Below are 13,137 nucleotides of genomic sequence, written 5' to 3'. Positions count from 1 at the left end.
GCTTGCGTTGATGACTGTGGTGACTGGTGTTGACCTGCGGCCTGAGGCCCGTCGATGTCTGCTGAATGTGTGGGAACCTTCCGATTACTCTGTGGCCCAGACTAGATGGGCGACCCTGGGTTACATGGTCGCGAAGCGTGACATTGCGCAACTCTGGGGCGCATCCCGACCTCCTGATGTTTCAGTGTGGGAGGACAACATGGACTGGTCCATGTTCCGTGAGAAGACAGTCTACGTGGCTAGGGGCAGGCCGGGGGCGTGGGCGAAAATTTGGGGTCAATGGAATGCATACCGTGGAGAAATTTGTACCCCTCCCTTGGTTGCCACCTCCGATGTTACCCTGTCTCCTTAGGCTGACGTTCCCGAAATTTTTCGCTCTGTTCTAGGATTTTCCTGTCCTCCCTGCTCCCCCCCCCCACGGCCTTCCCGACTCTCATTGATGTATTTCTGTTCTCCTGTTTCGTGACCTCCCCCTCTGCTATTTGGGCTGACTTGATTATTGCACTCGCCTTATGTTTGTGTTGGTTATTTTCATGTTTTATATAGAAAATTGTTGTATCCTGTTCTATGTCTTGAGCAATTTCGTTCTACGATTTGGCCTGACCTAGGAAATGATTGCTTATTTCATGTGTCGTACTATGCGACTTAGCGGCCAGCCCGTGTGGTTGTGGGCCCATCTATTTAATTTTATGTGATTGCTCAATAAAAGTTTTTAACCAAAAAAAAAAAAAAAAAAAAAAAAAAGAACATAAGGACCCGTGGTTAGAACCACAAACGGCTTACCAATCAGCCAAAAAAAAAAAAAACAATTGCCAAAAGGGCTGAACCAGCAGCCAACAGGAGAGAGGGCCAACCTAGGGACCGCGAAGGTACGTCAAACCACACAGAACATACAGACAGGCCACTCAAAACACTGGACTTCCGGAAGAAGTTGGGATAACGCCTCCCACCAAGCCCCGGAGGATCAACAAGCCAAGCTTGGGGAGAAGGACGGAGCCCCAAAAGGTGACATTGAATGGCATAGTCCGCGTGGTTGTTAAACAAAAGAACCCCATCAAAAGGCAGGTCAACCAGACGCTCCCTAATATTCTCCGGAAAACACCATCCCGCAACCAAGCATGGTGACGGAGAGCCACAGAACTGGCCATAGCACGGCCGAGAGCATCAGCAACATCCAAGGCCGCACGGAGAATAAACGCGGCCAACTCCCGACCATCCAGCACATGGTGCCATAGATCAGCGCGGGCACCGTCTTGGGAGACGTGAGACAGAAGGGACTCCACAGAATCCCACAAGCTGGAGGTAGCCCTGGCCAACACACAAAGTGTGTTGAGCGCTCGCAAAGCAGCACTGGAGGAAGCGAAGATGTTACACCCCCATGAATCCAACCACTGGCCTCCCGCGATGGAGGAACCAACACCACAGGCAAGGACGGAAAAGCAGTCTGCAGAAGAGGGCCCTGAGTAGAAGGGTGGAATGAAAGGCAGACCGGGTCGTGCAGAGCAGGACGGTGGCGGTGTGGGAGCGGCTGAGGCACCGCATCACCCAAGGCAGGGCGCCCCCAAGCTCCCAGAAGAGAGTTGTGGAGCTAAGCTTTGAATGGAAAAGCAGCTCCCATCCACCAGAGCCCTGGTGGAGAACTTCCAACAGATGATCCGTAGGGAATGGGGTGACGGGGTCACCCATTCGCAAAATGCCAGCGGCCATGGAAATAGCCGGAACAAAGGCAACACTGGCCTCCGTAGGGCGCCGTGGGGGAAAAAGCAATCCCTTCGTGGGCGATGGCTGTAAACTAAGCCGTCCGTCCCCAAGTCCAGTTGGAGGAATAAACAGGCAGACCCTGAATAGTGGGGGATCCACGGATGACTGGGGAACCTGAGGGGCCCCCGGGGAAGGCAGAGAAGCCGGTGGAGCAACCAACCGTGAGCTGCGGAAGAGAGGGTCCGAGGGCTGAGAATGCGGGGACAAAGAGGAGCCCGCCCTAGAAGACGCAGGTGAAAAAGCAACAATGCGGCATCCCGTTTCTGGAGAAGAAGAGACCAGGAGCTGCCAAACCTCCGGAGAGGAAGGAACCTCTGGAGACGAGTCGAGGACCAGGCGCCACCGTGAGGCCGATCGGCGCCGGAGTGGACATAGGCGGCGCCGAGTCGACCTCAACCACCACGTGCTCCCTAGAAGAATGGGGCGGGGTCGGAGCCGGTTCGGCTAAGAAACAGCACCCGCTCTACCTCACATGAGGCAGCGGCCTGCGTAGAGGACCGAGAAGGACTTGGGAAAGCACCCCAGGCCCCGGCCTCCATCCAGACCGCCCAGGCGGGGGGGAAAGGCTTCGGCGCCGAAAAGGCACCGGCTCTGCCACTGGCGAGGCAGCCGCCTGCACAGAGGATCATGGGGGACTCGGGGACAAGCCATGAGTCCCGGTGATCTCCTGCGACGCCACAGGGAGACCGGTAGGGATTTGTGGCGAGGCAGAGACGCTGTGGGTGGAAGAGGGGAGCCCAGCAGGACCACGCACCAACACCACCCTCCTACAACCTGAAGCTGAACCCGTCGGCGACTCCGCGGAAGGCCCCGCGCGAGGTAAGTGTTCTGCAGACGTCTCAGGAGGTGGAGGAGGGGCCAAAGAAGCCTGCAGAGCCGCAGCGTAGGCTTTCATTTGAGCCCTAGTCGCCGGACACCAGGAAACTGCGGGTAGGGTGGCGACAGGCGAGGGTGCACGTCCCGAGGGGATCCCGCGCCCTCTGCCGAACGAGGACAAGGCCTCGGAGACAAGCTGCAGGACCTACCAGCTGGTGAGCGACGCCCTTGGGGTCATGGCGCAGGGCTATGACGCAGGCTGAATCAGCGACTCCTGACTTCCGAGGTAGGGGACGAATGCTGGGACGAAACCGACCTGGACAAGCGGGCCGACAGCAATTTCATCCTACGCTCCCGCCGGGACTTCGGTTTGAGGTGCTGACAAGCGTCGCACCACATACAGATGGGGTGAGGGTCCGTCGCCGACATCTGATGTGCACAAGAAGTACACGTCTTGAAGCCCGAAGGCATTCGCACACTGATGCACAATGCAAAGCTTGAAAAGAAGGCCTAAAAACAGCGCTGGGGTGGGGCTTCTGTGACCTCGCTGACGTCAGGGCGGAGTCACGTTGTACCGCCCCGGTGCGCAGAGATGCTTTGGCAAAGAAAATTTTCCGGATCCAGTCTCAGGCATGGGGATAATTCTACGTTAAGGAATCTGCAGCTAGTAGTCTATCAGATACGTACCTTTTCATTGCAAAAATATGATATTAATACTTCTATAAAATGCAACTGAAACAACATGATGAGCACTAAGATTGCTAACATATACATAGTTGTCTTATATTGTTACAGACTTTACATTAATGTTTCCAACTGATTAAATAACAGTTTCTGAATTTTAATCAATGGAGTGTAGCAGCACATTTTTTCAAATCAAGCAAATAATGCATAATGACATGTTAACAAGCAAGTGGTACAAAACAAACAAGCTATTTGGCTGTGGTGTTTGTACTTGTACTAAATACTTTTATAAGGAAAAACTACTTCAAAGTACTGGAAACATTTTTATAAAGTATTGAGTTCTTAATTTAATGGTAAATGGAATAAAAAAACATGATATGAAAATCAATAACAGATTAAAAACCTGTGGTGAAGTGGATGGGATGACAGTGGTCTCAGCAGGGACTGGCAGGATAGGCAGGACAGGGATCACAGGGACAATAGGAGAAGAGGGAGAAGCGGCTTCTGTTGGCTGAAAGCAGCATTGATAAGACATGAGATTACAAGAATAAAATGAAAATTAAACACAAAACACGAATGAAATGGCAACAGTTAATCTAAAACATTTGCAAAACAAAGTTACATGAAAAATGAATATGCTACTTACCAGTATGCATCTGTTCTTGGCGTGTAGGGCTGCTAACATTCATATCTTAGCATTAGATCGCCGCCTAGTGTTGGGTCCGGATGATCGCACATTGTTGTCCTGGAAGAGTCTTCGAAGTATTCTGAGATAGGTGGCTCCTCCCCTGGACTACAGTGCGCATGGGCATCGGCTCCATCCCCAGATTGTTTTTCGCCATTGTGGCAGAAGATGGAGTGAAAAGTGTAAAGGATGTCCATGCTAATGAATAAATACAATAGTATATCTGCAGCTGCGACAGGCACCGGGGAGGAGGGCGGGCGATATGAATGTTAGCAGCCCTACACGCCAAGAACAGATGCATACTGGTAAGTAGCATATTCAGTTCGAGGCATGTGGGCTGCTAAATTCATATCTTAGCATAGAATACATAGCAGTCCCTCCATCAGCGGCGGTTGCCCGTGCCAGCTGCAGAAACCTGAAAAAGTGTTTTGAGAACAGCCTGTCCTACAGCAGCTTGCTGCTTGGAATGCACATCAACACAGTAGTGTTTTGTAAAGGTATGTGGTGTAACCCACGTGGCTGCTCTGCAAATATCCTCCAAAGGAATGTTCCCTAGGAAAGCCATGGATGCCCCCAGTTTGCGTGTGGAGTGCGCCCTTGGGGGTATTGTTAAAGTGTGCTTGGCCTTTTGATAACATATCTGGATGCACTTAACAATCCATCTGGCTATCCCTGCTTTGGAAATAGGGTTGCCTTTGTGTTGTGGTGCGAAGGCAACAAAAAGTTGTTTTGTCTTTCTAAAGGGTTGTGTTCTGTCTATGTAGTACATCAACGCCCTCCGTACATCTAAGGTATGGAGCATTCTTTCTGCCACCGTTTGCGGGTTTTGAAAGAATGCTGGCAAGTCAATAGTTTGGTTGAGATGAAACTGTGACACCACCTTCGGAAGGAATTTGGGGTTAGTGCGTAGAACTACCCTATTTGGATGAATTTGAATGAATGGCTCTTGGATTGTGAGCGCTTGCAGCTCACTGACACGCCTCAGAGACGTAATAGCTACTAGGAAAGCTACTTTCCACGTAAGGAACTGGAGTTCACACGAGTGCAGTGGCTCAAATGGTGGTCCCATCAGTCTGGTGAGAACGACATTGAGGTTCCACACCGGAGCTGGCGGTGTTCTTGGGGGAATGACTCGTTTCAGACCTTCAAGGAAGGCTTTAATGGCGGGCACTCTGAAGACAGAGAGATGCTGCCTGTTTTGAAGATAAGCCGCTATGGCGGATAGATGTATCCGAATGGAAGTGTACGCTAGATTGCACTTGTAAAGATGCAACAGATAGCAAATGATGTTGGGGATAGATGCATCTAGCGGGTTGATGTCATTGGCTGTACAGTAAATGACAAAACGCTTCCATTTTGCAGCATAGCATGCTCTGGTAGTTGGCTTCCTTGCCTCCTTGATGATGTTCATGCATTCCGGAGGTAGGTTAAGGTATACAAACTCTAGGACTTCAGGAGCCAGATCGCCAGGTTGAGCTGTTGCGGATCTGGATGCTGAATTTCTCCATGGTTCTGCGTCAAAAGACTGGGCGTGAGGCGCAGTCTTTGATGCGGCACCACTGAGAGTTCGAGGAACGTGGTGTACCAAGCCTGGCGCGCCCACGTTGGAGCAACTAGGATGAGAGTCATCGCGTGCTGCCTTAGCTTTCTTGCGACCAGCGGTATTAGAGGGGCTGGCGGAAAAGCGTACGCAAATTTGCCTGACCAGTTCATCCATATCGCATTCCCCTGCGACTGTGGGTGAGGGAACCTGGCGGCAAAGTGTTGGCATTTTGCGTTTTCTTTTGTGGCAAACAGGTCTATCTCCGGATGACCCCACTGCTGGAAGTACGGGTGGAGGACAGATGGGTGTATCTCCCACTCGTGCATTTGATGGCTGTACCTGCTGAGCAGATCCGCCATCTGGTTGTCCTTCCCTGGGAGGTGTTCTGCCATGAGGAAAATGTTCCTCTGAATGGCCCACTTCCACATGCTCTGAGCCAGATGAGACAGCTGTGGCGAGTGGGTGCCTCCCTGCTTTTGAATGTAGTACATCGCAGTCATGTTGTCCGTCCGGACTAACACTACCTTGTTGCACAGATGTACAATGAAGGACTTGATCGCCATGAAGATTGCCATCAGTTCCAGATAGTTGATGTGCATCTTCTGTTGCTGCGTCGTCCATAGTCCCTGCACTGTGTAAGTGAGCAGATGAGCTCCCCATCCCTGGAGAGATGCGTCCGTTGTCAGGATAATCTGCGGCACAGGCTCTTGGAACAGTCGGCCCTTGCAAAGGTTGTGTGGAGTCCACCAATGCAGAGAGTCGTATGCCCGACTGGTAACCAACACTAGGTCTGTCAATTGCCCCTGAGCCTGTGTCCACTGATTCGCTAAGCACTCCTGGAGCGGGCGCATATGTAACCGTGCGTGAGGGACTATGAAGATGCAGGAGGCCATCATGCCTATCAACTGCATGAACACTCTCGCTGGAAGCGAGTGTTGTGGTCTGAACTTTTGGATCAGAGACTGCATGCTGTCTATCCTGACTTGGTTTGGCTGAGCCATGGCCGTCAGGGTGTTGATCGTCGCACCTAGGAACTGCCGGACATGTGCTGGTTGTAGATGCGACTTTGGGTAGTTCAGCGAGAAACCCAGATTGTGAAGAAGGTGAATTGTAGTCGACATGTCCGCGGCGCACTGTTGTTCCGACTTGGCTTGCACGAGCCAGTCGTCGAGGTAGGGGTAGACATGGATATTCTGCCTCCTGAGGTGCGCTGCTACTGTCGCCAGACACTTGGTAAACACCCTTGGGGCTGTGGTGACTCCGAAGGGTAGGACCTTGAACTGGTAATGCTTGCCTTGAATAGTGAACCTGAGGTATTTCCTGTGGGACGGGTGTAGTGGAATGTGGAAATAAGCATCCTTGAGATCTAAGGTTGCTAAGAAGTCCCCTTGGTTTAGCAAGGGAAGAATCTGCTGCAGTGTAAGCATGTGGAAATGTTCTGACAGTATGTACAGGTTGAGGGGGCGTAGATCTAGAATGGGTCTGAGAGATCCGTCCTTCTTTGGAATAAGGAAGTACAGGGAATACACCCCTGTGCCTTCCTCTCCCACTGGCACGAGCTCGATTGCTCCTTTTTGCAGCATCACCACTACTTCCTGCTGCAATAAGAGCAAGTGCTCTGCGGACATAGGCCTTTGCCTTGGCGGGATGTTGGGTGGAGTGGATTTCAACTCTAGGCAATAACCATACTGGACTAGTTGTCGCACCCACCTGTCTGTGGTGATGTTTCTCCAGACGGGCAGGAACTGCTGCAGTCTCCCCCCGACAGGTGTTAAGTGGTCGGGGGGCAGTGACAGAGAGTCACTGTTTGCTTGGGGTAGAGGAGCGGGAGCTGTGGCTTCCTCTGCCGCGACCTCTGTTGCTGTTATTTCTGTAACCTCCCTTGTTCTGTTTTTGGAACGAGGATTGTGCTCCACCTTTTGAGAACTGAGATTGTTGACCCATTTGTCCTCTGGTGACTCCACGTGCACCTGAGCGACGAAAATTGCTGCCACGAAACTGTTGCGACTGTAGGGCCCCCATGGACTTAGCAGTTTCTGTGTCTTTTTTTATTTTTTCTAGGGTGGTGTCAACATCTGGACCAAACAGACTATCAGGATTGACTGGCTGATTAAGAATGGTTGTCTGAATATCTGGTTTAAACCCCGAGATGCGGAGCCACGCCTGTCGTCTCAGCATAACGCTAGTGTTGATAGCTCTAGCAGCTGTGTCTGCGGCGTCAAGTGCACACTTGATGGCTGCGTTTGAGATTAGCTTCCCCTCCTCAATAAGCAGTTTGGTGCCTTCTTGGAACTTTGGAGGCAGGTGTTGTATAACCTGTTCTAGGGTGTCGTAATGCGCCCTATCGTAACGTGCTAAGAGTGCTTGTGTATTGGCAATGCTCCAAAAGTTTGCGGCCTGCGCAGCTACTCTTTTGCCCCCTGCCTCTAGCACTTTGGACTCCTTATCCGGGGGAGGAGCTTCACCCGTTGTCTGGGAGTTGGCACGTTTCCTGGCATTGGCGACCACAAGAGAGTCCAGTGGCAACTGTCCCCGAATGTATGCGGGGTCCGCAGGTGCAGGTCTGTACTTCTTTTCAATGCGTGGATTGACCACTCGTGCTCTGGTAGGCTCCTTAAAGATATCCCCAGCATGCTTGAGGACTCCTTTAAGCATAGGCAGCGTCTTTACTGTCCTTTCAGAGACTGAAAATGTGTCGAAAAGGAAGTCTTCTTCTATCGGGTCAGCATGCATGTCCACATCATGATTGGCCGCTGCCCTCTCAATTAGCGCATGAAAACCTGCTGAATCCTCAGTTGGGGATGCACGTGCATTAAAAAGCTGCGGGTCCTGCCCCACATTTTGGGTGCCCTGGTCACCAGTGTCATCATATGAATCCGGTTGTGCATCTGGTTCATTGATAGGGAAATTGTATTGCTCATCCTCATCATACCCCTCACCCGCAGAGTGTTCTGGTGAGGGAGTAGGGCTCCGTCTCGGAGGAGGCTGGATTGGTTCCATGAGGCCTGAAGCACCAAGGGGCACCCTTTTCTTTTTCAGTGGGATGACATATGAGTCCACTGACTCTGAAGATATTTTTCTCTTATAGAGGGTCAATTTGCCGGTGTCAGCGTCGATGAAATGCTCTGAATCATCCTCTGATTCGAGTACCCGACGTGGAAGTGGGCCAGCCGTTGAAGAAACCGTCTTCTTCGGTGCCGATTTGGTGGAAAAGGCTTTCGGCGCCTCCTTTGGCGGCAAAACAAAGAGAAGTTTGCCAGAAGGCTTTGCTGGATTGTCCGTTTGCGCCTGCGGCGATGATATCGGAGCCGACGGAGCAGAGGCCTTCTCCCTGATTCTCTGTAGTGATGCGGCGATGAGGGACGTCTCACTCTCAGTTGGTTTTGGCGCCGACGAGGATGTTTTGACCTTTCCCTCGGATCCGACGTCTTTGTGGGCCTTGTGGGCTTTTGACGCGGATCCCGCTGTCACCGACCCCGAGTCCTGGGACCGGTGCGCAGACGTGCCAGTCTTCGATCCGTGCGCCTGCGTAGACTCCGTGGAGCCGGCTTTGGCGTGCTTGGACGGCGGCGCCGATGTTGACCCGTGCCGACCATCTTTCTTAGAGGACCCCTCCTCTGGCGCCGATTTTGAATGTGCAGCAGCGGAATCGACGGACTTCTTCGACTTCTGCGGACCAGAGGTCGACGGAGTCGATGGAGTAGCGGGTACAGTCGTTTTCGCTGGCACGGCAGCCATCTTAGGGACACTCGAGTCCTTATGTTTCGGTTTCGTTTTCGGGTCGGCCATTTTAGATGTAGTCGATCCCGATGGTTTCGGTTTCGATACAGTCTGCTCAGCAAGTAAGTCCGTGGCCGGGCCAGAAGGCGGGGCTGTGGCTTGCGGCATTGGGTCTTGGGTAAGGCCTACAGGCGATCCCGTGACCCGGTCGGTATCCTCGAAACCTTCGGGGCAGAGCTCGTCCCCTGAGCTATCTGCCGCGGCCCCATAAATCTCTTCGTCGTCTCCTACCTCGTCGACGTATTCAAGGCCTTGACCCACGACTCCGTCGTCGTCTACCGGATCCGCCTCGACCTCCGTCTCGGGTGGGGAGATTTGAAGATGATGACCCTGGTCCTCTTCATCTTGGTCGCCGAAGATGTTTTCCGGATCCGGCGCCGCTTGTCTAGCTTCCATGCGCACCGCGCGCCGAAGCTTGAGAGTCTTCTTAGAGCGGAACTGTGCACAGGCCTTGCACTTGCCGTCGTCGTGGTCAGGCGAAAGGCATTTGTTACAGACGGGGTGTAGATCGATGTGTGGGTACTTGGACCCACAAAGCGGGCAGTACTTAAACGGGCTCCGCTCCATGTCCGAAAAGTTTTGCAGTCGTGTCGCGATGAGAAGGCCTCAAAGTTCGAAAAGCGAAACAAGACTCCACTTATTCCGGCTCCAAGAGACAGAAGACTCGAGACCGTGCGCAGACAATACCGACGCAAAAAAGCGAGGCCTTTTGGCCGCTAAAAGTTAGTTTTTCTCGGTTTCGACAGAGAGACGTCGAGACCACATCCGAACCCAATGGCGGAAAAAAACAATCTGGGGATGGAGCCGATGCCCATGCGCACTGTAGTCCAGTGGAGGAGCCACCTATCTCAGAATACTTCGAAGACTCTTCCAGGACAACAATGTGCGATCATCCGGACCCAACACTAGGCGGCGATCTAATGCTAAGATATGAATTTAGCAGCCCACATGCCTCGAACTAGTTATTTTGCTGATGTCAGAAGTTTTAAATTGAATAAAGTTTCTATGTGCTAATATGATAATGAACGTGTTCAAACAATTTATTTTCTGAGTCAAGTGTTGGTTTGGTGGTGCTATGGACACTAGAAACACAAAATATTTAATTTGGAGTCCATGTTCAAATCTCATGGACAGCGTGTGAAAAGCAATCTCTCTCGGTGCCTCAAATTATTAACTGAAATTGGGTAAATAGCTGAACAATTATACAATGTTATAAATGGTTGGTGTTATAATAGGATAAAACTGATCAAATATACACAGCCTGCTTGAAAAAGTATGCATTAAATAAGAGAAAATATTTTTCAAAGCACAAATCATGGGCTGGGGTGTTAGGGGCATGCAAGAGGCCATCATGCCTATTGGTTTTCCCACTATTTTCGCTGTCTGAGATTGCACCTTCTAATAAAGTTAGTGCCAGGATTCGATTAGTAACTGGGAAGGCCTATGTATCCATGGAGTTTAGCCTAGCTCCCAAAAACCTCTAATCTTTTCCGGTACTGGAGAGGATTTCTCCAAGACTCACAATATGTAGTGTCTCCATTACTGTGTTTGTGCTCTCCTGCCACTGCCAGAACGATTTCGCCTTTACCAGCCAGTCATCCAGGTAAGGACAGACATGGGTCTCCCGTCTCCTTAGGTGTGCCACAACTACACTAAGACACTTTGTGAAAACTTTTGGCACAGATTTTTTTCCCAACGGGCAGGACGCTGAAATGTAAGTGTACCTTGTGCATGACCAAACATAGGAACTTCCCAAATCTGTTTTTCATGGGCACATGTGGGTAGGCATCCTTGAAGTCTATGTTTGCATGTAGATGCAGATGCGGCAAAGTCTCCTGCAACATAATTTTTAACGTTTCTGTTTTTATGAATTTGTTCAAAGCACTCAAGTACAGAATGGGTGTGCGTATCTTGTCAGGCTTTGGTATTAGGAAACAGATTGAGGAGAGTCCTTGATTTATCTCTTCCTTCAGAACCATATCTATTGTGTGTTTGCTTAGAAGGTCTTTGACCACTTACTGTAGACACAGCTATTTTTTCTGCAAGTCCTGCTCTTTACCAGAGGTTTGGTGGGCTTCATAAATATCCTATACATAACCATGCTGAATAATGTTTAGAGTCCATTTGTTGGAAGTGATCGTCCTCCATCCTTGGAGAAATCCTCTGATCCTGGCCACTGTGTGTGTTGAGTGTGGAGAAGGCTCCTGTAGGCAAGTCGCTTGCTTGAGTACCTCTCCCCACTGTCACGTCCTCAAGCAGGTCGATTTGGTATGAGGCATTGCTATTGAGATGGTGGACTTTTAAAGCTGAGTTGCAGCATGAAGCATGAAAGGTGCTGCTTCTCTTAAAAAAAAAGCCCACTGAACTAGAACGCATATATGTACTTTACTGTTTCACTGTCTCATCATGCTTTAGAACGAATCGTCCATTGCCAGGACAAAGGTTTTTACCTGTGAAGAAAATTGTATTTTCCTTCAGTAAGGATCATTCTGGTGGATACTCTACCTGAAGATTTCTTACCATTGAATATCCCAAGGTTTCAGACTGCTCTGTAAACTGCTGCAAACTTCTGTGATCTCTAAACTTCGGCCAGTAGAGATCACAGGCTCCATGCACAGAGTTGTAACGATGTGTTCAGGCCATTTAGTGCAAGGTCTAGACCCGGACATCAGCCGTACTATTTTTGTCATAACTTGAGAAGCGTTATTGAGATGACTGACAGTCAAAGCAGAGCAATTCAGGACGTACTTGCCATCTTATTAAGAAAGGCAATAGGGTTTCTCCACAACATTCGGGGAGGAGGGTCGAGGAGACATTGCAGGTAGCTAGATTATCCATAAGGAAGATCTATACAAATGGTAAGTAATTTTATCTTCTGATGGATAAGTCTACCTGCAGATTCCTAATCTTTGAATAATGCCCAACCCGTTGGGTGGAGGGACTGGATAATTAAATCAATAGGTCGTGATGGACATACCAAGAAAAGTGGCCGCCTCTCCTCATTTCCAAATCCCAAGCAATAATGCTCGGTGAGAGAATAGAGCTAGGACCAGGCAGCTGCCTTGCAGATATGAAAACTGGAGCCTCTCTAGCCAGGGCTGAAGTGGAGTATTTTGCGCTGGTGGAATGAACCCTCATTCCTTCAGGTGGGCCTTTATTGGCTAAAACATAGTGGACCTTGATGCATACAATGATACAGCAAGATAAAGAGTTTGGATCTATACTGCCTTTCCTTTTATACCGCTAGTGTAGCGGAAAACGAGCAGGTCATCTGAGCAAAATTCGTTTTTGCGGCTAATGTAGAATCTTACAGCACGTTTCACATACAAATTGTGGAGCCTTTACCCCTACTTAGTGGGATGTGGTGGAGGAAAGTATGATCGTATGGTGATGGACTGTCTAGACGGAAAGGAGGCACCACCTTTGGGAAGAAAGCAGCTTTAGTTAGCAACACCAACTTGTATGGAAAGAAACACGTAGGACGGACAAGGCCTGCAACTCACCGCCTTGCTGAGCAGAGGTGATGACAACCAGGAAAACTGATTGCAGTGTCACAAAAGCTTCAACTAGCATCTGTGCACAGGCTCAATCTGATTCCCCATCACAAAAATCTGAATCAAAATAAGGTCTCACCGAGGCATTTTAAAAGAGGTTGGCAGATACGTACTTGTCAGACCTTTCGGAAATCTCATTACCGCCAGAGACTTAAAAAGGAGAGCTAATCTGGTAAACGGAGGAAAACAGCAAGGAGGGCAGACAGTGCAGAGAAGCATTCCTTGATGGCAGCCACCACTGTGTCTTGTTGCACCAAGTACAGTATGAACTGCATTGCATTGCAAGGGACGGTTTTTAAAGGATCAGTCTCATC

The 13,137-nt window shown here is 50.2% G+C and overlaps 1 protein-coding gene across 14 annotated transcripts in view; it reads right to left on the bottom strand.

Moving 5' to 3' along the window:
• DLG1 (discs large MAGUK scaffold protein 1) overlaps nt 1-13,137 on the bottom strand; it is a 1,315,748-nt gene that overhangs the window by 721,724 nt on the left and 580,887 nt on the right. For 9 of the 14 annotated variants that reach the window (XM_078666465.1, XM_078666467.1, XM_078666469.1 and 6 more), the window contains one exon: nt 3,665-3,772. The exons of the other annotated variants lie outside the window; for them this stretch is intronic. In XM_078666465.1, the coding sequence (XP_078522591.1) occupies nt 3,665-3,772 (108 nt within the window). The remainder of the gene's footprint in view (nt 1-3,664; nt 3,773-13,137) is intronic. 14 annotated transcript variants of the gene reach the window in all.

The sequence above is a fragment of the Lissotriton helveticus genome, chromosome 11, assembly GCF_964261635.1.
Source record: "Lissotriton helveticus chromosome 11, aLisHel1.1, whole genome shotgun sequence".
NCBI lineage: Eukaryota > Metazoa > Chordata > Amphibia > Caudata > Salamandridae > Lissotriton > Lissotriton helveticus.
This window is presented reverse-complemented; position numbering and strand designations above follow the sequence as displayed.